Source organism: Penicillium angulare, assembly GCF_028827245.1.
Source record: "Penicillium angulare strain IBT 27051 chromosome Unknown utg000003l_segment0_segment0, whole genome shotgun sequence".
Taxonomy (NCBI): domain Eukaryota; kingdom Fungi; phylum Ascomycota; class Eurotiomycetes; order Eurotiales; family Aspergillaceae; genus Penicillium; species Penicillium angulare.
This window is the reverse complement of record NW_026623162.1, coordinates 2792144-2815614: the sequence shown is the minus strand read 5'-3', so window position 1 is coordinate 2815614 and position 23471 is coordinate 2792144. Positions and strand designations below refer to the sequence as shown.

The following is a 23471-nucleotide window of genomic DNA, read 5'->3' as shown; positions in this document are numbered from 1 at the left end:
GCCGAAGATATGATCCGAAGTCATGGGTAATAGACCAAGGCCAGATTTTAGAATTCGTGATCGTCGTGACTGCGGCCCCAGCCGTCGAATAGCACCAGAAACTGGATCTTAAGAAATTAAAAAAAAAGAACCGGTGACGTCCAACTGATGTGACACCATGTCCAACCACAGGGGAAGGCATAGTATTTTGAGGTTTGACTGGGGCGTGCCAATGTCGCCGCGGGAGCGTTTTTTCCTCTTTTTTTGGTATTTTTTGAGTTTTTCGCTAAGCCGACACGAACCAGCAGACGCAGAACAAAAAAAGACTTTTCGGAGAGTCGCAATATGCCGATTGATCGTCAAAAGGCGAGGGCCAGCGATTCAAAATATGTCAAGAGGGCGTGAACGTCGCATCAGATCAGGAATCAGCAGGACGAGAGAAGCAAAGAAAACAGTGTCATAAAAAAATAAAAGGCTGTGCGAAATCCACCCACGAAATTGCAAGGCGACGCAAGGAAAAGAGAAACGAAGAAAAAATTCTAAGCCGCAATGAACATAAAAAGACAAGACGACGATATTGGTCGTCTGTTTCCATCCGCAATGGTCAATCAGCAGTGAATAACAAATGGATGGCCAAACTTTTAGCCTGCCAGGATAGGCTGTAGAGCTGGGAAAGCAGTGTTGCACATATAGTGCTCCATGTGTTTAGCACAGTACATGCAACCGCACGATGACCCGTGGCCAGTCCAAACACTTTGAGCGAAAGGCAAGCCATAGGCGGGCGTGTGGTGGTACGATGGAGGTTGTGACCGCGGTGCTGATTGAGGGATGTATTGTGAAGGGGGAGCCCACGCGCGCGTGTAAGGCGGTGGTGGGTTCGAGTTCGAGTAGCCCCAGGTCCCAACTGAGTAGTAGTCGGGGGTGTTGGGTCCGCTGTGGGGTGCCGAAGGAGGCGAATACTCGGAAGCGGCAGGGTTGAGCCAGGAGTTCTCGATAGTAGAGCTACGCTGGTACTGTGGTGGGATAGGGCCTTCGGGGGACAAAAGAGGTTTCGCAATAGACTGGTGCTGGCGAACGACGTTAGTGTCAAGAGGGGCCAGAGACTGGCGAGACTCTTGAGCGCGAATGTTGGCCTTAGCGCGCCAGCTGTCCCAGTGGCGTCGCCACGAGTTAAAGCCGTCTTGTTCGTCATACATGCGGTTGTGGATTTTCCACTCGAAAGCGAAAAGCCACTCCAATTCCATCTTGTTGAGTTCCGCGACGGGGATGTTGCTGACCTCTGCCCAAGACTTGTTCTGGAAAGTGTTATCGTCCAGGAACTTGCTACCTAGCAATAGGGAAACGGTGAGCATGCGGTAAATCTGGCCACTACTGGCTTGGTACACCCGCTGAGCCGAAAGTTGGCGCATTCGGCAGGACAGGTAGTACAAACCCAGCAAAATGGTCGAGCTGGGCAGGCGAGTCGAGGACAAAATCTGGAAGACGTATTTGCGAAACTGAGGGGGAACCGAAGATCCTGGGGATATGCTTCGCATGATGTCAATATCTGCTAGGGTGATTTTGGTGTTGTACAAATCATACATTCCCTGGGTCATTTCCGCCACGAAGTCGGACATACGATCCATCTCGTAGTCTAGGTGGGCAGCGACACCTCCGGTCGATTTTTCCTCCTTGCGGGGCTGCTCCTGCTGTTGCTGGTGCTGCATCGGGGCGATATCCTGACGGCGGTACTGCGGGGGGATGGCACTCTCCATGGGCGGGAGTTGAACACTGGAGCGAATTGGAGGCAAAGTTGCCATCGGTCCGTACATAGGCTGTTGTTGAGCCATGGCGTGCATCGACTCGCGCGTAGGGTGGTGCATCATATTCGCAGACTGCGGGTGCAGGTTCATCGCGTTCGGCTTAGCGTAGAGGGATTGCGAGTACTGTTCAATGAACTCGCAGCCACTCTGGTGATAGCGAGGCGGGAACGCAGAGTGAGCAACAGGGTAGAAGGAAGGTTCATCCAAGCGGCCACCGCTGTTGATGTGAGGAGGGGTAGGAGGCAGGCCGTGGCCTGGAGCGAAGAAAGATGGCATTTTCGAAGAAAGGGTTTAGGAAAAACCAGATCAGGACGGAGAGGTGTAGACGAGTTTGAATGCTGTAGAATCACTCGGGGTCAGCACCAGCCTCGGGGGTTGATGAGGAAGGGCGAACACCTGGGGTCAGACGAAAGTTGAGGGGAAACGAACCGTCTACGACTTCCACGTCGCCCTGAATCCGGAAAGGGAAGAGCGCAGCTCAGTGAGCGCGTCGCTCTAATATGATCGTAGGGAACGTCTCTAGTTGAATGACATTGAGAGATATCGATATCTGTTCAACAAGAATCTGAAGCCAACAGTGAAACACAAATGGGACGGAAGGAGTGTGGTAGAATTTGAACCGTAGAAACTCTTTTGACGGAGCACAGAGCTTGGAGGCCAATTCACAAGATCAAGACAGATATCACACAGATTCTCGAGGCGTGTTCCCAGAAAAGTATTGTTTCTCTAGGAAGACGCGCGCACACAACGGAAATCCGATGAAAAGTTAAGAAAATCACAGGAAAGATTTGTTTTCCCTCGCGTAGAGGCAAACCTCACTCTCGTGAGGTCAGCAACGACACTTAGTGAAAAGCTCGTTGGAAGGGGGAGAAGATGGATGAGGGAGAAGAAAAAGGGAGAAGAGAGTAGGATGAAGAAGGTCAAAAGGGTGTGCTGGGCGAGTGTGTGAAAGTGTCCGTGTGGGAGGGTCTGGTGTTACAATACGTGACAACGATGTGACGAGTGGCCCTCGAGTGGCTCGGGGGCGTTTGAGCCTGGACTTAGCTTGGACTTCTGCTGTGGATACAGGACATTGACCATACAGCAATACAATTGGAGCCACTCAAAAGTTTCTACACCGAGTTAACAGTGTATCCACTTCTATTGCCTATTGTAGTTGGAAAACTGAAAATTCACCCCCTAACGAGTATGGAGTAGCCCTCAAGTGCTGTAATACTGGCCGTTTCACTCACCTCCCAACCCGAAACTCCAACTGATTCTTAAATTTTGATTGCTTTTAATACAAAATAATCTATAACTTATTAAATCAAATAAATCTATACATTTCATCCTAATTTCCTAATATGTAACAAATTTATGGAAATATGAAACTGGTACCCCCCGTCATCATCATCATTGTTGCCTCTCAAGTGGCTGTTCTAGTCAAGAAAAATTAATGTATGGGGGCCACCTCCAGTGATGCAACGCCCGTGTCACTCCTCTAGAGGGAAAAAATTAGAGGGGGAAAAAAAATTCTAAAAAAAGGTTGAATCACCGCGAAAAAAGGAGAACAAAAAATTAAAATTGGAGAAAAAAAAAACGGACTCGTGCGGACTCCACCTGACTAATGCCTGGTGAACCCATAACAGAACATTGAGCGTAAAATGTAAAATACCAGGCCCAAGCGTTGCAACGGACATTCCATCCGTTGCTTGGTCTACGAGATCAATGTACTCAAGGAATTCAAGGACGTCTACATAATAACACTGCTAGTCATGCAAAGCATATATATATATAGACATGTATTGAATACTGACTATGAACTATTTTAAAATATGTGAGGCCTTTAATAGAATCCAACTAGACTCGTAGTCATAATACTTAAACTATAGCGTTGGCATAACAATCTCCATCATCCGCGGTCCATCACCCGGTACTACCAAGTAAGGACCATAGAAGAGACACCCGGTGACTTGTCATGACCCCTCCTCCTCTCTGAGTCACAGTCCACATCCATGACACTGGGTAGTTATCCCTGCAGTGTGCATAGCGTCATGCCGCATGGCCACTGACAGCAGAGAGAGAGGGGGGCCAGCACCGGGGGTCGACGGTGGGGGTTCTAATTGGACTATGGGTTCCCCAGTAAGGGTATAGAACACTGCCCAGGTGATAATACTAAAGTACCTAAAATACAGAAGAAAGAAAAACAAAACAAAATGCCACTGGGTACCCAACGAGAGAACACTTACCAGATCAAGGAGGCGAATTTATTTTTTTGAGGACAGCACATGTAATAACTCATCTAATTATTATTATCATCTACCTATGATACTTAAGTATGATTACTGATAATCACACTTATTATTTAAACCCGGACTCCGTGACTATGTACAATAGGTGCTTTGAGTACAGTACTCTAGAGCACCCCCTTGAAGCCGATCACAGTCCCAAACAACCAGTAGCCCAAGCCCTAGTGTTGTTTTGTTCTAGAAAAACAAGGCCGATCATAATATCGTTTTTTCCTTTTCCCATTTTCGCCCGAACACCACTCCTCACTCTATTAATAATCCCCGTCTGTCAAAACTCTATCCTTCAAGGATTCCATTCGGCGGAGTACAGCTGCACTAGACCGGAGACTAAGTGTTTGATTCCTGGTTTCTTCCCTGACAGCCCACTTAATACCTACGGGGAATGGCCTATGCCTGGCCTAGATAGTATACAAAATCCCTCACCGAATAACCGGCTCCGCTACATGTACCTAACTCTGATCTAGTCTAGTCTAGTCTAGTCCTTCCAGGTACAACGCACCCACGCCGCACCTAGCTCTGTATTATACGTTGTACGGAATATTCCATTTCCATTTCCATTTCCATTTCTACTACCCGCTTCTCCTCTCTTCCGGTGGGGACAGAAAATGGAAAACGCTCTTAGCCGGATACACTCGGCCCAAGTGTTCCTGCTTCAGATTAAATTTGAAACCCCGCCATCAAGGAAGAATCCGGGCGCATCTCTCTCCTTTGGGGTCGTGGGGCGGGGGAGGCAAATGGCGGATATGTACTTAGGTATTCAAGGTCCTAGATAGGCCATTGATATATGGAGGACGTAAAGGTCAAATGGAATTAAGGATGTAGTGTATTTTAATGTATATTACTTTTTTTATAATTAAGAATATACCGGTGTTTACATTGTGCAGTACTTTGTGTGTACGTACCTCTCGCTACATACTATGTACTTCCACGGCTACTTAAAAACAAACGGGTGCTAATGCAGGCTCACCATGCAAATTTATCGATTTACCAGTTTACTCTGAATCCACAGATCGAGGCACGTTCCGGTATTCCCGTGAATATTGGATTGGTATTTCTATGCTAGCTTTTGATTTTTAGTTTTGGATGCACCCACACCCTGACTTCATCGCAGGGTGTCGGGAAGTAAGAACAGGGTGGGGGGTTAAACAACAGCTAATCCGCTCGAAAGCACCCCAGCCCTCTCTCGTGGCACAGGTGATGAACCATGTGCCAACATAAAGAAAAGGGTAACAGAAAAGGAGAAAGACAAAGACAAAATCGAAGAAAGAAACAAAGATGACCAGGCTTCTTGCCTGCTAGAACAGAGGGATATCATTAAGATTCAACAAGAACCCAATCACAAACAAAGACATAAGACTCGTATACTCGATAAGTCGTCAGGAGTAGAAAGAAGGAAGAAAAAAACCCATTCATTCCCTCCTGGCCGAACTTTTTCCAAAGAAATGATACGATCCCAACCCATTGTGTCTCGAAGCAACACTTCGGACAAATAGGTCGGGTCCCACAAAACTTTGGTTAGAAAAGGTGAGGGAAAATGGAGCAAAGGAAAAAAAAAGTGGACTGAAAAGATAAAAACTCCGGGAAGGCCGTTCCCCAGAACGCGCCAGAGGTCGTAAGTCATGACGAGAATAAAAAAAGAAACGAAAATGGAACCGGCAAGGCGGTTTTTGGTTTACTCGTCTTTCAAGCTTCCAACCAGGTTGCGAAGTACGTCCATGATGACGCCCTCGTCCTTGGGTTCTCCACCGGGGAATGAGCTCTCAGTAGCATTGCCTAGTACACGAGCACGAGCACTTCGGAGCACCTCTCGGATGTAGTTCTTATCTTCGTAGTCCTCCATAAGCACCGCTTCGAAATCATCAATCGCCTTGTTCGCACGGTCATTGAACGAGGATGTCTCCGATTGTCCACTTGGCATAGGATTGTGCTGCGTTGGCATTGATTGAGGTTGCGAATGCGAATGCGAATGCGCAGGCGGGCCAGGAGGTGGAGGTGGAGGATGTTGATTCTGTGAATGATGATGCGGAGGTGGTGCGTGCTGAGGAGGTTGAGAGTGCTGATGAGGGTGTTGATGAGGCTGCGGCTGTGGTGGGGGCTGCGATTGCTGTAAATGAGCCGGTTGCTGGTGCTGAGGTTTATATTGAGACCCAGCAGGAGGGGGAGCAGGAGAAAAGGTCTGAGGTTGCGTATTTACGCGTGGTGGTTGAGAAGAAGGAGGCTTTTGAGGTGGGTAAGGAGACTGCTGCTGTTGCTGCTGTTGAGGCGGTGGTGGCCCTTGTCCAGGCCTTGGTGTTTGAGTCTGACCAGGCTGAGCAGTTTTAGGTGTGGGATCGGATGCATAGGGAGATGTGTAAGTGGATGGGATGGTATGAGCAAAAGCAGCAGGGAGATTGTTCCGAATAGTGCTTGGGATAGGGAAAGATGCCGGAGCAGGAACAGGAGGAGCAACAGCAGGAGCAGTAGCAGGAGCAGGAGCAGGTGCCGGGGCGGGAGTAGAAACAGGAGGTTTGACAGGAGTAGAAGAGACTGGAGGAGCAGGAGGTGCGTATGAACTCGAATGCTGAGGCGCCGCCGGAGTAGGTGCAGGGAAGGTGTTGGTGTTGGATGGCATTGGAGGGAATTGGAAGTTGTGGCGTTGGGTCTGCATTGGAGGAGGTGGACCAGCAGATGGGGAAACATAGGAATGAGACATAGGAGGACCGCCCATATACGGTTGGGGAGCTGGAACTGATACTTGCGGCGGTTGTGGCGGCGGTGGTGGAGGTGACGGTCGTCTCTTCTTTTCCTTTTCAACAGAGGCACCAGGCCGAAGCTGCCATGACCAACCCTTGCCATCCCTCTCTGCGTGCATGAACAAGTGGCTATTACCATTAAGGTTATGTCGTACACTTGAAGTCCATCCCTCTGTTTCACACTTGAAGCGGAAGTAAGGATACTTCAACTTTAATGCGCGGTATATTTGCTTCAGCGTCATCGGGTTTCCAGCATCCGTAAGAGCATCAAAAATAAGAACAGCGTAGTTATAAGGCGGCTTGGCCAAGTCCTCCTGCGTATACGCAGACTCAGGTGGATAATTGGGAGAAGGTGACCGAGACGGCTTGCGCTTCTTGACTGGTGGTGGTTTGACATATTCCTCGGTTCGCTGCTCTGTGGGTAATTGGCCACCTTCCATAGAAGGAAGAGGGAAATCCATTGAGGTGCCATCCCCCTTCCGCTTCTTATATTTCCGCTTATCTGAGGGCTTAACAGACGAATTCGGTGATTCGGCTCCCACGGGCTCCTTTGTTGTTGTCTTGCCAGCTTTAGACGGCCGGGGTTGCACTGACGCTGACGCTGACGCTGACGCTGACGCTGACGCGGATGCTGATGTTGGTATAGTTGTTGGCAGTGGTGGTCCCGCCTGTGCTGTTGGTGTGGCTGGTGGTGGTGTGATACCGCCATTAGCTTCACGCTTAGCAGCGATTTTCTGTTCCCGGGCAAGTTCAGCCCTTTCACGTTTAGACATGATCCCATCCTTGGGAGGTCGGCCAGGTCCACGACGGCGAGCTGGTTGATCTCCCGATGCTTCAATAGATTGTATAGTCTTGGAATCATGGTCCTTCGATTTGAGAATAAGTTTGGTGACCTTCGAGTCATTGCCCTCTGCACTATCGCTCAAAGCTCTGTCCATATCATCAATCTCATGCTCAGCATCAACGGACTCAAGAGCATCTTCGTCGTCATCCGCCGCTTGCTCTTCCAGGCGATCGGCACCAGTCTCGCCGATAGGTACATCTGGCAGTAAGAATCGGATACGCACGCCTCCAATCTGAATATAGTCTCCACTGTGCAACGGTCGAAGCTGCCCCGGCGAAAGCCAATCCGCTCCAATAAATGCACCGTTACGACCCATAACCTCCATCTCAAAGAGACTACGGTCGAAGTTGTAGGCAATGCGGACATGTCGGCGGGATATTCCGCGATGTCCTGCGGCGATGCCATCAACAGTCGATGGAGGATGTATAGGGATCGTAGGGCAGGAGTCAGGCGATGGAAGCAGAGCCAGGGCATCAACGGGCTTTGCGTCAGCATTTCCATCTTGCAAAGATTGCATTGCAAGCGCATTGTAGTCTGTAGCAGTGGTTGTTTGAAGCTGCGCTGGATTGGCATGCATGGGCATAGCAGATTCACCAAGAGAAGACTTTGATGATCGTCTACTGATATCCACATTTCCCGGAAGGTGCGGGGGAACATCAGGATCAAATCCCATGATACCTCCACGATCACTAACAACACTACCCATCATAGCAGCACTTTCTTCCCTCTTCATTCGATTCGGAGTATGCGAGGTGTGGCCACCGCTCGAGCTCTTTGCCCTGGAACTCCGCACGGCGTGCCTGAACTGAATCTCGCGCTGGTGGGCGGCACGCGCAGCTCGGACATCTCGTCCCAAGATGAAGGAGTACGTATTGACATAGAAATGTCCATCATCAAACTCCAACTTGGCAAATGCTTGAATCTTAGGCTCGGATCCAGAAATTGATGCTGATCCATCTTGATATCCCAAAGCTGATAGATCAGCACTCTGTGAGAGGTATGCAGCCGTGAGCAGCTCGTTCTGTTGCAAAGCCTCAAACGCATTCTTCGGAGCTTCGACCACATCAAAAGCAGGCAAGAGCGAAGGCTGCTCAAGGCCCGACTTTGAGTTCAATGGATCTGATAGAGGATCCATAGCATCTGATAATCGGTGTTCGCCAATATTTCCTTCCTGTGGAGCCGTACCAAGCCCAGCAAACAAATCCGCCGTAAGCAGACCATTCGGTATATTTGACATCCCCCCCAGCGCAGACGTCGAATCTGGATCAAAGTTGAAGTTCGAGTCGGCGAGCGTAGAGATCTGGGCGGCATGATCTATTGAAGGGCGATTTGAACCGAGCGGCTTCACATCCTGTTGCTCTGTCTGAATTCCAGTAGATTGTTCCGGCGCAGAAGAAGAGGTTGTCGCGGTCTGATTCCCTAACAGTTGAGCTAAAAGAGCCCCGGCGGCCGTTTGAGCATTTGAATCTTTTTCATCCACATCCATTGAAAAATCCTGGTTCTCCGAGGGTTCTGTCTTAATCCCAATTGGGGTGGCGGGCAAAGCCATAGAGGCTGGGGCAGAATTATGCATGTCGCGAATTGCGGAGTCGCTTCTAGGGTCGTTCGAGGGCGAAGCGTCGCTCTGTGAGCCGCCATAGTCGTACATGGGCGTATCGGTGCCTGGATCAGGCGGACGATGGCCCACAGCTGGCGCCGTCATGGTCTGCGACGACATGGCTCTGGGGAGGAGAGAAGGGAAGAAGCAAAAGCTGAAGTTCTCTCTTTACGGCCGGGCGGTGAGGGCCGTTTTGCCGGGATGGTCCCTGCACGTGGCCGTACTAGAGAGGAATCAGTTCTTTAGCGTGTTTACTTCTATCATCACTGGCTGGGACATATGATAATCAGTTTTAAATTATGGGATGGAATCGAATGAGATGAATTCAAACCTACGGATTTCTTCATTCATTGGGAAAGAAAAAGAAGAAGAAAAACTTGTCTCGTCCCAATCGCCCTCCCCCTGGGAACCAGACGATCTTCCGGGTACAAATTTTCTCTTCCCGCCCCGCTCCTTTCTCCGACTTGATCCACTAGACTGGGTGTCTGGTTCTTCACCGATTCTAGTGATCGACTACATAGTCTACTAGGATTGACAAAAGAGCCTAATCTTCGAGTCGAGGTAGGCCCAACGGGCCTAAGGTGTTCTCTGATTTCCATAATCCAGTACATAGTATACCTATTACCATTTTTAGCTACCTTCTCCATGTGAAAATATACCGCCCTCTGTATAAGTGGAGTCTTACCCCTCTAGTGATATTCCGTGGCTTATTTCCGCTGAGACCTCGGGATGTACAATATAGACTCCAATTGACGCCCATTTCCTGCAGGGGGGAAACTATGAAATAAGACAGATAGATCGTGAACATAATCCATACACAGCTTGATCTGTATTATGCCCCCTTATCGATCTATTATGTACTATAAACAATGCTGTAGAGAGCATAAACCGCTGAAACTGCGGGGACAAGCGGAGCAAGAGCTGAATTGGAGTAAAAATGACCTGCAGGGAAAGCATATCCCTGCAGTATCTGCTCACCCCCTCCCTCCACACACATAGCCTCCACCGAGCCCCCGCCAACCTTGGAAGGTTGCACCTACTATATAGAGTACCTAGATAATCCATGGTATCCCACCCTGAATCTTGTTCATGCCACCAAGTCAAACCTGGTTTCTTTAAATGTGGCCGTTGGCAACAGAATATGAGTCTTTTCTCAGAGTCTAGACAAGGCCTAGTACTACAGGGGCTACTCTGTACCTAAGCTTAACAGCACCAAAGATAACTTGTTTCCTAGACTGTTGATATCTAAGTGCAAACCAGGTGCTTTCGAAATCTACATGGTAAACCTATTGATATGAATATTGAATTCGAGAATACAAGCCCTAGTTGGACATGTAGATTTAAAAATGAATTTGACGGAGTTCTAGTCAATTTGCTCTACCCTGTTGATGTAGAGTAAACAGCACGAGGAAAGTTATCAAACAACACAGCGAGGTAATGTGACAAAGACGATAGTAGGTACCTGTGTCAAGGAACCACGCCGCACGTAAAAGAGACAAGGAATTTGTAGATACACGAAGTCATAAAGAGTGTCAGGTCTGAGGAATAGGGAGAGTCGTAGAGTAGCAAAAAGAAAAAGCACACAAGAAGGGCAAAGGCATGCGAGAATAGAGCAGTTGAAAGCATCAAATGCTGACTGGGATTCAAAGTGAGATAAAAAAAAGAATTATTATATCACGCCCAGAATTACATCTTAGGATTTTCAGTTTCAAGTCCTATTCCGATTTCATCGTATTATATCACATTTCATGGAATAGGAGCTTTGGTCGCATCCACCTGATAGTCGGCTCGCCGCATGATATCTTCCACAGGCCCGAGCAACCTCTTAAATCCATCCCGACCCAGACGTGCGACCTTGACATCGGTCTTGGTGACAATACTCGCCGCACGCGGCTTATCATCCAGCAGAGCCAATTCACCGAAGTAATCACCTCGACTATATGTCTTGACCGAAACGCTGTTTTTGAATGCCTCGGCCTCGCCTGACTCGAGCAAATAAAATGCATCACCGGGATCACCCTCACTGATGATGGTGGCTTCGGCAGGATATTTGATAGTATCCAAAGCATCGGCAATCTTAGATCGTTCATAGGGCTTGAGAGACAGGAGCAGTGGCACTTCCTCTAAGAATGCCTCGTACATACGGCGCCGCTGGAAGGCAGAGTCCATCAAAATGCGGCGGAAGGTGATGCGGTCCAAAGCCCAAAGGGTGCTTTTGGCCTCGGTGGAAATCACTGTCGCGGCACGAGGGGCGTTGTACATTAAAGCCAATTCACCAAAGGAGCCACCGGTTCCGGTACTGCTAACTTTGTTACCCAGGCCATCTGGGCCCGGTTGCACGGAGCCAGATGGATGAATATAGATATCGAAAGAGCCCTTCTCCACAATGTAGAAATAGTCACCGGCGTCGCCTTGAGAAATCACCTTGATGTCCTTGGCTGGAATGGGCTTCTCAACTAGCGCATCGAGTACAGTCTTGAACTGATCATCGTCGAGGTGAGAGAACAGGAAGTTGCTACTGACGGCAGTCTTCAACCGTGCTAGTTGGTCCTCCGTCTTGGGGTGATGCGGGGGTGTCCAGCCTTCAGCACCGGCAGATGTGGGGTTCAAGGATTCAGCGGAGACAGAGGTACGACGACCCAAGGCATAGTTGTTTGGGAGTCCCTGTCCTGCAGGGCCAGGTGGGAGAGCTCCAGGCTCATCGTCGTCCGGGTGGCCTGGGCCTGATTCTGCACCTCCTACACCAAATGGACTCCCCCGACCGAATAGCGAGCCTCCTGCAGTTTGTGATCCCCCTTCGCTGAATGCGCTTCCTCCAAACAAAGCATTTCCTTTGTTGTCGCCTGAGTTGGCTTGTCGAAAAGTCATATCAGTGGGTGACGTCACTTCGAATTCTTCATCCTCTGAGATTTTTTGGATATTTGAGGTCTTGTCGTTCTTAGAGCTGGTATTTATGAATGGGGCAGACCCTGGGAATGAGCTTTCCGCCATGGCTGCGTTGGTGATAGGAGCCGGAGAGGCCGCTGGTCCAGCGACGTTGAAGCTTGAGGGAGAAAGAAAGAGAGGATTTGAGACTATAGTCCAGATGGCAAGGCGGGTTTGAATATCTGGTCTTCTCCAGGTAGGATATTGTTAGAATCGACTGGTTCCAATGATCAAGGTATATATGTAGGAGAAGCGAGTCGCAATAGATGAAAGAGAATGACTAGAATGACCAGCGGGAGGGGCAGTCTGCAGCCAAACGGGAGTGGGGGAATGGTACAGGCGTCTTAATTGGAGCCGTGTGAGCTGGTTTCCGTTTTGCAGACAATTTACAATGATTCTTCGGAATTGCTCGTCTCGGGAAGGGCCATATGCAGGACAAGGATGATGGAGAAAAGGTCTCACCTAGAGGGGGAAGGGAAAGCTGCAAAGGGTGGCGCACACCACAGACGCACAAATAATGAAGGTGAAAAGGGAAAAGGAGGTGAAGATCTAGAAGGAACCGACAAGCCGAGCAGGATGAACCCCAGGTCTCGCGGTGCAAATTAATTGGAGGGAAAGGAGAAGATCATGAAGGAGGGGTAAAAGACGAAGAGGAGTAAAGTTGGGGCGAGTTGGTCTGAGCTTCTGTCGCGTCGATCACCAATGTTTCCTTATGATCGACGTCACTTGTTCCCATCTTTGGGTCCAGTTGGAGGAAAAAGAGTGGAAAGAAGATCCAATGAATGAGACTCCTTTGCTATATTAGGTTTGGAATTTACAGTGTTTTAATTTTATGGGTTCTGGTTGAAGAGCTTTTTTTAAAATTATAATTTTATATGACATTGGGAGATAGTCAAGCACACGACCCGCATGGAAGCGTAACTATCAAAGATCTACTGTGAAGAAGCGGGAGAATAGGACGAAGAACAGAAAAAGAAAAAAAAAGACGGAAAAGACGGAAAAGAAGAAAAAAGAAGAAGCTTGACGGGTGAGTCTTCCAGGTGTCTTCTAGAACACGGGAATCAGCACCATCATTGGTCGCCACAATGGACCGGGAGGTCATGGAAGTCGCGGTGGCAAATTGGGGCCCAGATGACTCTTGAAGTCATGCATTTTGACATTTTTGGGTTGAAGAGTCTTGAGGAACCTGGGTCTTGACATTTTGACATTTTGACCTCTTGACCGTTTGCGGATGAGCTTCCTCATTATATTCTCTGTTATAGTGGGGTAATTGGTTATAATAAAATAATAACAGGGGGAATTCGAAATTTTCTTCTCTAGATTACTATTTAAATATTCCAATGCCATAGACTTCCATATATAAATTCTACTGTATAAATCATAGAAACTTTCATACATGTAGGTACCCAAGCCATGAGAAATACGCAGTGCGAATCAGTAGGAAGCGGGTAGTGTCGATCGCACCAAGCCCCGGGTAACACAGAGCACAGAGCACAGTCCCCCCATCCCTGCCCATTGGGGGAACCTATACGTTTCAATAGGTAATTTCAAACATTGATCTCGACTGATTAATTTTAATAAATCTAATTCAACTCCCCTGGAATAAAAATATGGTACTTTCTATGTATATTTATCATCTAGTCTGATTGTTTCTACTATCTCTGACGAGACGAGAATCTAGTTCTGGCCGTGCCCAAAGCGCTTGAGCCATGGTTCGGGCGCCACAGTTAAGCTCCTGGGAAAGCTCACACAATGAAGATGGTACCTTGATGTATATACTAGTAGTTCATATTACAACGTAGTATAGGTGTTAATAGAGAGCCCTGGAATTTGACAATCCCACTATGTCAATAGTATATTAGTTTCCCTTTCCCTTTATCTCAACGTTAACATGAATCCCAACCAGACCGAAACTCCTTGACCCTGACACTTGGTCTGTGTCACACCCCACTCCGATTTAGAGCTTGGAAGCGCCCTTGCCAACCTGGTTCTTCTCTCTCTTTCCATCTCTCGTCACAAATTTTTTTTATCTCCCATTGAATTTTGCTGGATTAATACCAGCATTAATTCGGCTCGTTGGAACCATGGGGACTTACACATTCCAATGGTGAGTTCAGTCTGAATCAATGCTCTTTATCTGATGCAGGTGCCCACTTAATGTGGAGAGCTCGAGTTTCCTTGACACCCCCCCCCCCTACACCCTTCCCCAGTGACACAGACACATAATCCTGGATTGGATCGCTGACTGGACGGTTCCTCGCATTTGCATAAAAGGCCTTACACTGCGAACGAGGTGTTCGTTACGGGCAATTTCGATGATTGGGGTAAGACAGTGAAACTGGACCGGGTGGGCGACATTTTCGCAAAGGAAGTTTCTCTTCCGATCAGGGAGAAGATTCAATACAAGGTATGCAATATTTTTCTTGCTTTTTTTTCCTTCTCTCTTCACCTCATTTTTCCCCTCTCTTGCCTTACCCGCCTCCCCCCCTTGTTAGGTATTGCGCCTCAGCCGTAGATAAGAGGGAAAGAAACGTTGCGGTGAGAGCCAGTGACTGCCTCAGGCCTCAACTAGGCACCAACCCCCAGCTTTTCTTTTTCCTTGTATGACGACTCTCCTTCCCGCTGACGTCACGTTCTTTGTCCCGCTTTCCCAAACTATAAGACCATTCCGAGCACGCCACTGTGAGGGGGAAATACTGACTCATTTATCTACAAGTTTGTTGTTGACGGCACTTGGACTACTGATAGCCGTGTGCGTGAAGAAAACGACGGTGCAGACAACATCAACAACGTACTTCTACCAGAAGACATTCAGACCCAGACCCAGACCCAGACTCAGCCTCAGCCTCAGAGCACGGAACTTTCCAACCAGGACCAAGACACCCCCACCGCTACTACCGCTGTCATGTCTGGCGTGACCCCCGAATCTACCACCGCTGCCCTGGCGGCCAATGTGCCCTTGGAGCACTCTAAAGAGCAAACAAATGGCAGTCTTCCGGGCGCATTCCCCGATACCCCGGGACAGGAGTCCGAACAAATATTTTCTGTCAATCCGATCCCGGCTTCGGGTGGCTACGGGAACCCGATTAAGCTGAACCCTGGTGAGAAGGTCCCTGACCCCAGCACGATCCATGGCAATACTGTCCAGTCAACCGTGAAACTGGATAAGGAATCCTATGAAAAGGGCGACAGTGTGCCCCTCGGTAGCGCCGGCACTCAGAGTGACACAGCTGGGCCCAGTGCTTTTTCTGTACCCCCCATCTCCAAGAACACTATCCCTGAGTCTAGTCTACCTATCGGTGGACCCGCCCAGCGCGCTGCGACAACTGAGCAGGATCAAACATACGTCGGAGGGCCTGCACAGCAGGCCGCCATGGCCGACCCAGGTTACACCATTCAATCTGCTGCGCCCAACTCCACCACTGCTGCCTTGGCTGCAAAGGTGCCATTGGAGAAGGACAGACAAGCAAATGGCACAGAACCTGCCAATGACGTTCCAGAGGTGGTGAAGGAATCTATCGCTGAATCCGATCAGGGCCCTGAAGCCGCAGCCAACAAGGAAGCCGTGGCAGAGAAGAAGGATGTCGAACAAGAGCTTCAGAAGAAGGTTGACGTGGATGAGTCTGCTGGCGAACCCGCCCCCACCGAAACTGCTGCCCAGTCCGCCAAAGCTCCCGGAAAGACCACTGCCGGTACTACTGCTGCGGCTTTAACCAGTGGCTACGACTCCGCCAATATTTCACCCACTTCCAGCCCTCCTCCAGGCCATGCGGCGCCAACATCTGCCCCTCCCACATCCGCTCCCAAAGCCGACACCGAGAACCAAGCCCAGCCTAAAGTGACAACTGGACCGGAAACTACCACCACCGCAGAAACAAGCACTGCCAAGACCGCCGGTTCCGACGGCCATGCCAAGGACGAGAAGAAGAAGAAGCGCATGAGCGGATTCTTCAGCAAGCTCAAGGAGAAGCTCAAATAGATAATTATTTCCGACCTTTCTTCGGTGTTTGGCAGTAGTGCACACTCTCGGATGTTAGGCAAAGTTCCATGCTATTTTTTCCTTATCTCTTTAGACGGTGGCAATTCAGCGGCTATACCCACTGGAGACATGCTTTCGTTGTTTTGGAAGGGATCGTAATGGTCTGATTTCACGTGTTCACGTCTATTTTGATTGATCGTTTTGATCTGGATACCTCATTTGCACCGTCTTGTCGCATTGTACTCCAGCAAGCCCTGGCCTTATGTTTCTCTAATAATGATTTTCGTTGAATGAACATTATCGGTACTTGATTCCTACTGTAACTAACTGCTATCGATCATTGAGTATAATATCAAGTTATATTGCTTCAATGTGCATGTGTAATATTATATATGGAAAGTCTTAAAACTAAAGAAAAAGCCCAGAAAACGGGCAAAGCAGACCCTACAACTTGAAAGAGCACTTGTCATAACCCCCAAAGAATTTCCAAAATCACCCTTCAGACTTGCCATCCAAGGTATGATTCAAGTTCGACACAACTCATTCCTCCAACCACCACCCCGAGGTCAAAATGGTATCGCGTTACTAACTTGCCCATTCAATTTTACTGGGTACCCCAACACACTACAAATGATTCAAGGTTAGCATCGATCAGTCACAAGCACTAAAGGAAAGAACCATACTCTCGTCCTGTCTGAGTACATCCACATCCACAAAAGATCGAAGCCGGCCAGCAAACAACCTGGAGAAGTTAGTATATTCCAGAAGTGCATATCAATTTGAACTGGTGCTGGTACATACAGCAGCAACGATCGTGCAGCAGAATCCTATATACGATGATTTGATTTGGTTAGTTCCTGCAAGTGTGAATCCTTGAGTTTCTGCTTAGATAATTACCTAGCGTTGGTCCAACAACCTTACAATGACATGGGTTTTGATCGGTGCCGCATTGGAAACAGATGGGGAAGAATGGGATGAAAGGCACGTCGCACATGGTCGGGATTGAGTATGTAGGTAGGTGTCAAGTAGGTAGATAATTTAGATAGATTACAGAATTAGAATTAGGTGGATCGATGCACTTGAACTTGAGTTGTTCCAGGTATTGAAGTACAGCTTTTGCTTTAGCTCCTCCCCAGATCGCAGCCGGAATTCACCGCTTATTGAGTTTGTATTCTATCATTATGACGCAGATGAAGTGAGAGATTCCCGATTGGGATTTTTGTGGGGACCGTTGCAGCGTGCGGATCTCGGTGGTGGAGGTTTGGTGGTTCTTGGACTTTGTGGTTTGAGATTTTATCATGTGTTTATATGTATGAGAATTTTAGTTTTGGTTAGATGATTTATGATTTTATGATTAATCTTTATATCTGGGTGTTTGCACTTTGGGTTGGGGCTTGGCTTGTATTTTGTTGTGTGACTGTATGCCTCGATATTACAAACTAAGGTGTAAACTACTAGTTACGGAAATAATGAAGATCCAATTTATCACGAGAAACAATGATTAGGACATAGCTATATTGACTAAGGGGGCTAAGGTAATAGAATTGAAACAGTCTCTCTATGTTTCTGCCAAGGAAGGCGATAGTGGTCGCTACTGTAGCAACTGAAATGTACAAAAGTGGGTATTGCATATGCCTTATGAAATGCGATGCAACGATCGTAACACAGCATGCTGCTGTACTACGAGAAAATTAAGGAGATTGGAAAACCTCTTGAACAATTTTTGAAGACATCCGTCGAGGGGAACATCACGAAACACAAGCCCCAGTCCTACCATATCCGAGGAACTTTGGGATGAAAGCTGAGACGACAAATGAACATCTGAGCATCAAATTTTACACAAGACAAAATAGAAAGTTTTCAATGAGTTAAGTGTATTAGAAAGTTTCAGGGAAATGTTAGATATTCTGCAGCCGTGTAGGCGGCAAACAATGCGTTGACTGACGAGGAGGTTCGCCTTATAGCCTTTGAAATTTTCCCCCATATGTTTAGTAAATCAACAGATTCAAACGATATCCAGGATACCATCAAGGCTCAGCTTGAAATTGGGAAAGAATTATCTGCTGCTATGAACTACCTCTGTCTCAGTATCGCTTCCAATACTTGCTCGGACGTGCCTCTGAGCTAGTTTCGGAAGTCAGGGGGTTCGGCCCAGTTTCTAGCCACTAAAGAGGCAAAGGATGCAGAGAGACTATCCAAACTGCAAACTCAGCACCAGACTACTATAGTATCCCTTACGATACGGGTAAAGGGTCATCAAAAAACTGAAATTGAAAAGTCTATTGAGGTTCTTCAGGTAACCAGGCATCAGGAGGAGCTGCGACTACGGTACTACTTAGCCTTGACTGGCGATGAGACGGAAGTTCCTCAGATTGGCGAGAAGTGGAAAGACATCGAACAAAACATTGAACGACGAAAGACGATTATCGTATGACAAAGTACGAGGCCGAGCAAGATACCTTGTCCATTATAGCACAAGGGGTATTAATTTCCGCAGGCACTATGAAGCGGACAGCTGCTCTTACTGCTCCTGTTCCCCAGGCTGGTGCAAAAGCCAACCCCATGGGTGTCGGTGCAGATGTGACTGTCAGTGGCGACCAACTAAGCACATGTCTTTCTTATGGTGCGGAGGTTCTTAGTTTTACCAAAGAACAATTGGACATGCAAGCGGAAAGAGCAGCACGAAAAGGCAATGGGATTCTTCAGATTCAGGAGCGTCGTCTTGAGATCAGCCCAATTTTCAGAACGCTTATGAAGATTGATAGAGAGTTTGAGCAACTCGGGGCATCTCTAGTTACTAGCGATGCATCTCTCAAAGCTCAGCAGCAAGAGATAGGAAATGCCGCAGCGGAAGAAGAATGGATGCGTACCAAGTGCACGAGCGAGCAGTTTTATGCGCTGATGGAAAGCACCATCAGCACGATGTTCCGGTAGTCGTTCTCAATGGCAATCGACCTAATTAAAAGTGTTAAGCGGGTTATGGACTTTGAGCTTGGTATACGAAAATCGAATCAAAGCAACAACGCCTCAATAGCAGGATACTGGGAAACCTGCCGCGATGGACTGCTATCTGGTGATGCCTTAGCCACGGTGTTACAGAGGCTGCAGTCAGTTTCCGAAAATACTAAACGGTGGGACTACGATATTGGCAGAATTGTGTCACAGCGCCAAATTGATCCCCATGCCTTCTTGGAACTTCGAGAAACCGGCACTGCGAGCTTTCAGCTCAAGGAGTCACTCTTCGACCAAGACTACGGAGCCATTGGGCAAAATTTGAGATTTAAGCAAATTGCTACAAAATATGAGACCGTTCGATTTGAGCTGGATTATTCTCCAATCTAAACACTTCATATAGCTCCAAGGTTGGTTATCCGATTCGAAGATCGTTCATTCTGAAGAACTGATAAGCTCTGCCATTCTATTATGTTGCTAAGAAAGAAAATAGGGCCCAGGAAACAAAATGAAATAAATGTAGAACATAAATAATTAAATACCAAAACAAGGAATAACAATCTACAATCTACTCATGCACCGGGTTTACCCCAGTCCTGTTACCCGTGGACCCGAACAGCCACAGTCACACCCCCTTCCTTCCTAAAATAGATAAAACACAATCGCACCGCCACACTCCCCTCCATGGAACGTCACAGGGGGAAAACCGTTAGATGCGGACCCCAATACAAAACATTTGTTTGGCCCAATTCTTCTCAAACACTCTCAATTCCTCATTTATTCTCTCATCCTATCTACCTAGACCCTCATTCCAAGTGATCACAACGCCGTCTCTGCTCAGGCAACAATATTTTTCCCCTGCCTAGCCCTACACGCTTGGCGCCAACAAACACCACCTTTAAAAACGTGACAATCGACTCCACTCAGCCCCCGATCGCCCCTCAAAGCCACACCTCCCTCCTTACGATCAGGAACGAAGATCTTCACTCTCTCTTCACCTACCAACCTACCGAATAAAACGAAATGGCAGTGAAAAATCTCCTACCGCTCTTCTTTCTGGTTGTTTTCGTTGGTATCCTTGCTGGGGTTGGATACGTCGTCTACAGCATCGTCCAGGATGTGAGCAAGAACACGAAGGAGAAAATGGAGCGCAAGCACATGGTGTTCTCGAAAGATGGAATGAAGGTGCGGGTGAAGGAAATAAAGGATGAGGAGTACAAGGATCGGAGCCAAAGGTATGACTTGTCCTCCCTCTTCCTAGGGGTTTTGTGCGTCTTGCCTCTGGGATCTTCCGGTGGTGCTGCAGGCACTTGAATCTTGTTCCTGCTTTGACCGCCGGGTGTAGCGAAGCAAGGTTTTTTTGGGTTTTTGGTTTTGTTTTGGGGCTGCTGCTAACTGGGTATAGTGTACTTGTCAACATTTGGAACCACACCTCGTTCCCTGCGTATAAAAGTCGACTTTGGGATATGGGTGGTGCGGATGCGACTAAGACTGAGCATGGGGCTGAGAAGCGCAAGCCGTATGTTTTGTGCCTTTTATTTACTTGAGGAAATCGGTTCGGACTAATGGTTTCTGATTAGGTATTCGAAGTAAACCCCTGTACTACCCCATATCCGCTGATCGGATATGCTCGACTTGACGCCCTAGGACATACATAAATGCTCGATTTGCATTCTCTTCTTTTATGAACATCAACATCAACGTTTATGGCGCTCTTGCATGGATGTGGGTATTTATCTGCCTTGCGTCTATTCTTGTACAGCCTGAACTCAGAGACACGGTCCTATTCTTATATATTTTTTTTCTTTTCTCTTTTCTTCTCTCTTGATCCTCGTTGTTGCTTATTATTTTTCTCTTCCTTGCCCATTTTTATCATTTGCAATCCTTCCCATAACTTCATTATGCCTTTCTGGTAAACGCGCTATGATGTATGAAATGCCTTATACCCGGGGATCCTTTCTAGCTTTGCATGAGTACATAGCCTGATCGGAATTCTGCGATGGCATTGCCATCTCCTCTTGTCTTATTTTTACTACACTTACATAGTTATTGATACTGGATTTCTTTCTTATTTACTTCATTCCAAATATAGGGCTATTTACTTGATACTCAAAGGATTTGGACTATAACGTGGTAATATTCCATTTGCCCCCGGGGCCCCTCTATCTATATCATTCATCTTAGTCTAACCTCTTACATATCAGCGTAGTAGCTATAGTCCTGGTTAAGAAGATAGAATGCGCTTGGCTCGGGCTCTCCAGCACCCCCATTCCACGTAGGCGTAGTCAGTGTCTCAGGAGTATCTGTGCGGCGGTCGTTGGTAAAGACCGACTCAAAGGTTTTAGCCCACTGCACCCGATTATTAAGGCCCTCGAGACTCCAGAGCTCCTGCAAGAAATGCAAAATGGAGCTGTGGGTATAAGCCGAGTTATCGGCGTACTCGGTACCCTGGTCGTGGATGAGAGTGTTGGCTGTAGTATACGGAGAGATAAGGAAGGCAGGAACACTGAGAAGGAATTCAATATCAGTAAGTTTACATGAGAGAGATGGATTTGTTTAATGGATAACATACCGAATTCCAAGACGCGTAAAGTCATATGTGACATTGTGGCCGTCGGAGGTACCAGTAAAGGTGATACCGTCCTTGGGCTGGGGCACGTTCATGGGTGGTGCGACATGGTCAGCGAAACCACCGTGTTCATCGAAGTTGATGATGAGCAGGCTATCGTAATGTTCAGTATTCATTGTTGAGTATGTATTTGGGCAGTGGTACTTACGCATTATCCCAGTATTGGGAGCGGCGTAGCGAATCGTATAAATGCTTGATCATTTGCTCACCCGATGCCATGGGGCTGGTCGGGTGCATGGAGTCGACGGAGCAGCATTCGGGGTTAATGTATGAGAAGGTTGGTAGGGTTCCTTGCTCAAGGTCACTGTAGAACTCGCTTGCATGGGCCAGGTTATCCATGGCGTTATCTTGCACCCACTGTGAAGTATTAGTAGTTGAAATTGATTCAAATAATCCATGACAGGTACTTACCTTGTACATGAATGCATCGACAATATCAGTCTCGTAGTACTTTAAATGGATAATTAGTTTTCATTTTTGTATAATGGCCATATTCAAGTTGTTGTCATGTCTTACATTCTTCCAGGAGATGTTCTTGTTGCTCAAAGATTCGAAGATCGACGTTGCACAGGTAGTACCAGTCACATTGTTCCAGAAGCCAGCAGACTGGTCAGTGTTGTCGACGAAGCCGCACGATGAGCCGGAAGTAGCGAATTGGCGGTTAACATTGGTTGGGCCGGGATGTTCAGCGAACTTTATTCATGTCAGAAATCTAATTCATGCTTTATGCCCAAGTGGAACGAACCTACATAAGAATCAAAGAAAGCAAAGTTCTTTGCCAGCTCCGCGAGAAGAGCAGTCTTCGCCTCATCATAAGCTTTAATAACGAATGAGGCATCGCCAGGCGTCTCGGAGTATTTCTCTGATTGACGCTCAATGAAGCCGCCCATATTTGGCACGTCATCTTTGGTCGGGTTCCACTTGCGGAAGATTTCATAGCTGACACCGGCAAAGTTATGGTCCGGGTCTGTCAGTGGCACCTCGGTCTCATAGGGGCCTGCGCAGATATCCAAGGGCTCTCCATATACTGTCCAGTTAGGATTTGTATACTCGTTGCAGAAAGAGATGTTGCGCAGGTTGTCTATATCTGGGTGGAAGTCCCAGTACCCGGCGATGTTGTCGAAAGAATGGTTCTCCAGTGTCAGGTAAATGACATGCTTGATCTATTATTGCCAGTATACAGTTAGAAGACTGTTTAATATCCATGACCGAAGTTTTCCACTCACGTTCTTCCGCAACTGGCTCCAAACTTGGGTATTTCCTGTTGGGCGAGCTGATGCCACCGCAACAAGACCCGAGAGAGCAACAAAGGACCAGGTTGATTTCATAGCGGCAAGTCTTACTGCTCGGCAACTTAGATTTGCAGGGACTTGATTATGACTCTCATTCACCAGAAAGGGAGAAAGATGTTAATTTATAGGGTGGATATGGCTATTTCCCATGACACGAAGACCGGAAATCAGGGCACCCATGGCACCTTCCTTTCCAGCGAATTCTCATCTTGCTTCATCGGAAATCACCGTTTTTCGTAGTAGAATGGCAAAGTGGACACCTGAGATCTCTCTGTTCTAAGCAGCTATCACCGAAGCTAAAGAGAGCACGAGGGCCAGCTCCGACGCTAATTGCTGATATTAGTAGTCGGAGATTTCCTAGAGGCAGATAAAGGCCTATCAAGATCAGTAGATTTCGCACGATCCACAAGACTCGTCCCCCTGATTTTTCCATTCCTGTCAGAGTGGGGAGA

General features: G+C 47.7%; 9 protein-coding genes across 9 annotated transcripts; 4 read left to right on the top strand and 5 right to left on the bottom strand.

The window, feature by feature from the left end:
• Window positions 1–620: 620 nt before the first annotated feature.
• On the bottom strand, window positions 621–2057 carry N7478_003198 (uncharacterized protein; the record flags this gene model as incomplete). The annotated part of the gene is made up of 1 exon (XM_056919412.1): window positions 621–2057. One exon carries the CDS (start codon window positions 2055–2057, stop codon window positions 621–623), a length of 1437 nt encoding a protein of 478 aa, XP_056782570.1.
• A 3684-nt stretch (window positions 2058–5741) lies between these two features.
• On the bottom strand, window positions 5742–9362 carry N7478_003197 (forkhead domain protein; the record flags this gene model as incomplete). The annotated part of the gene is made up of 1 exon (XM_056919411.1): window positions 5742–9362. The coding sequence occupies one exon, from the start codon at window positions 9360–9362 to the stop codon at window positions 5742–5744; it is 3621 nt and encodes a 1206-aa protein (XP_056782569.1).
• A 1626-nt stretch (window positions 9363–10988) lies between these two features.
• N7478_003196 (cyclic nucleotide-binding domain-containing protein) lies at window positions 10989–12233 on the bottom strand (the record flags this gene model as incomplete). The annotated part of the gene is made up of 1 exon (XM_056919410.1): window positions 10989–12233. One exon carries the CDS (start codon window positions 12231–12233, stop codon window positions 10989–10991), a length of 1245 nt encoding a protein of 414 aa, XP_056782568.1.
• Window positions 12234–14251: 2018 nt separating this feature from the next.
• Window positions 14252–16146, top strand: N7478_003195 (carbohydrate-binding module family 48 protein; the record flags this gene model as incomplete). Its single annotated transcript, XM_056919409.1, has 3 exons — window positions 14252–14274; window positions 14442–14574; window positions 14884–16146. 3 exons carry the CDS (start codon window positions 14252–14254, stop codon window positions 16144–16146), a joined length of 1419 nt encoding a protein of 472 aa, XP_056782567.1.
• A 641-nt stretch (window positions 16147–16787) lies between these two features.
• On the bottom strand, window positions 16788–17140 carry N7478_003194 (uncharacterized protein; the record flags this gene model as incomplete). Its single annotated transcript, XM_056919408.1, has 2 exons — window positions 16788–16973; window positions 17063–17140. 2 exons carry the CDS (start codon window positions 17138–17140, stop codon window positions 16788–16790), a joined length of 264 nt encoding a protein of 87 aa, XP_056782566.1.
• A 1508-nt stretch (window positions 17141–18648) lies between these two features.
• On the top strand, window positions 18649–19080 carry N7478_003193 (uncharacterized protein; the record flags this gene model as incomplete). The annotated part of the gene is made up of 1 exon (XM_056919407.1): window positions 18649–19080. One exon carries the CDS (start codon window positions 18649–18651, stop codon window positions 19078–19080), a length of 432 nt encoding a protein of 143 aa, XP_056782565.1.
• Window positions 19081–19089: 9 nt separating this feature from the next.
• On the top strand, window positions 19090–19488 carry N7478_003192 (uncharacterized protein; the record flags this gene model as incomplete). The annotated part of the gene is made up of 1 exon (XM_056919406.1): window positions 19090–19488. The coding sequence occupies one exon, from the start codon at window positions 19090–19092 to the stop codon at window positions 19486–19488; it is 399 nt and encodes a 132-aa protein (XP_056782564.1).
• Window positions 19489–20121: 633 nt separating this feature from the next.
• Window positions 20122–20615, top strand: N7478_003191 (uncharacterized protein; the record flags this gene model as incomplete). The annotated part of the gene is made up of 2 exons (XM_056919405.1): window positions 20122–20333; window positions 20504–20615. Coding segments are annotated over 2 exons (324 nt in total), but the record flags the coding sequence as incomplete, so codon positions are not given.
• Window positions 20616–21291: 676 nt separating this feature from the next.
• N7478_003190 (uncharacterized protein) lies at window positions 21292–23055 on the bottom strand (the record flags this gene model as incomplete). The annotated part of the gene is made up of 7 exons (XM_056919404.1): window positions 21292–21604; window positions 21671–21820; window positions 21876–22084; window positions 22139–22177; window positions 22244–22420; window positions 22477–22890; window positions 22954–23055. The coding sequence occupies 7 exons, from the start codon at window positions 23053–23055 to the stop codon at window positions 21292–21294; spliced, it is 1404 nt and encodes a 467-aa protein (XP_056782562.1).
• Between the last annotated feature and the right edge of the window lie 416 nt (window positions 23056–23471).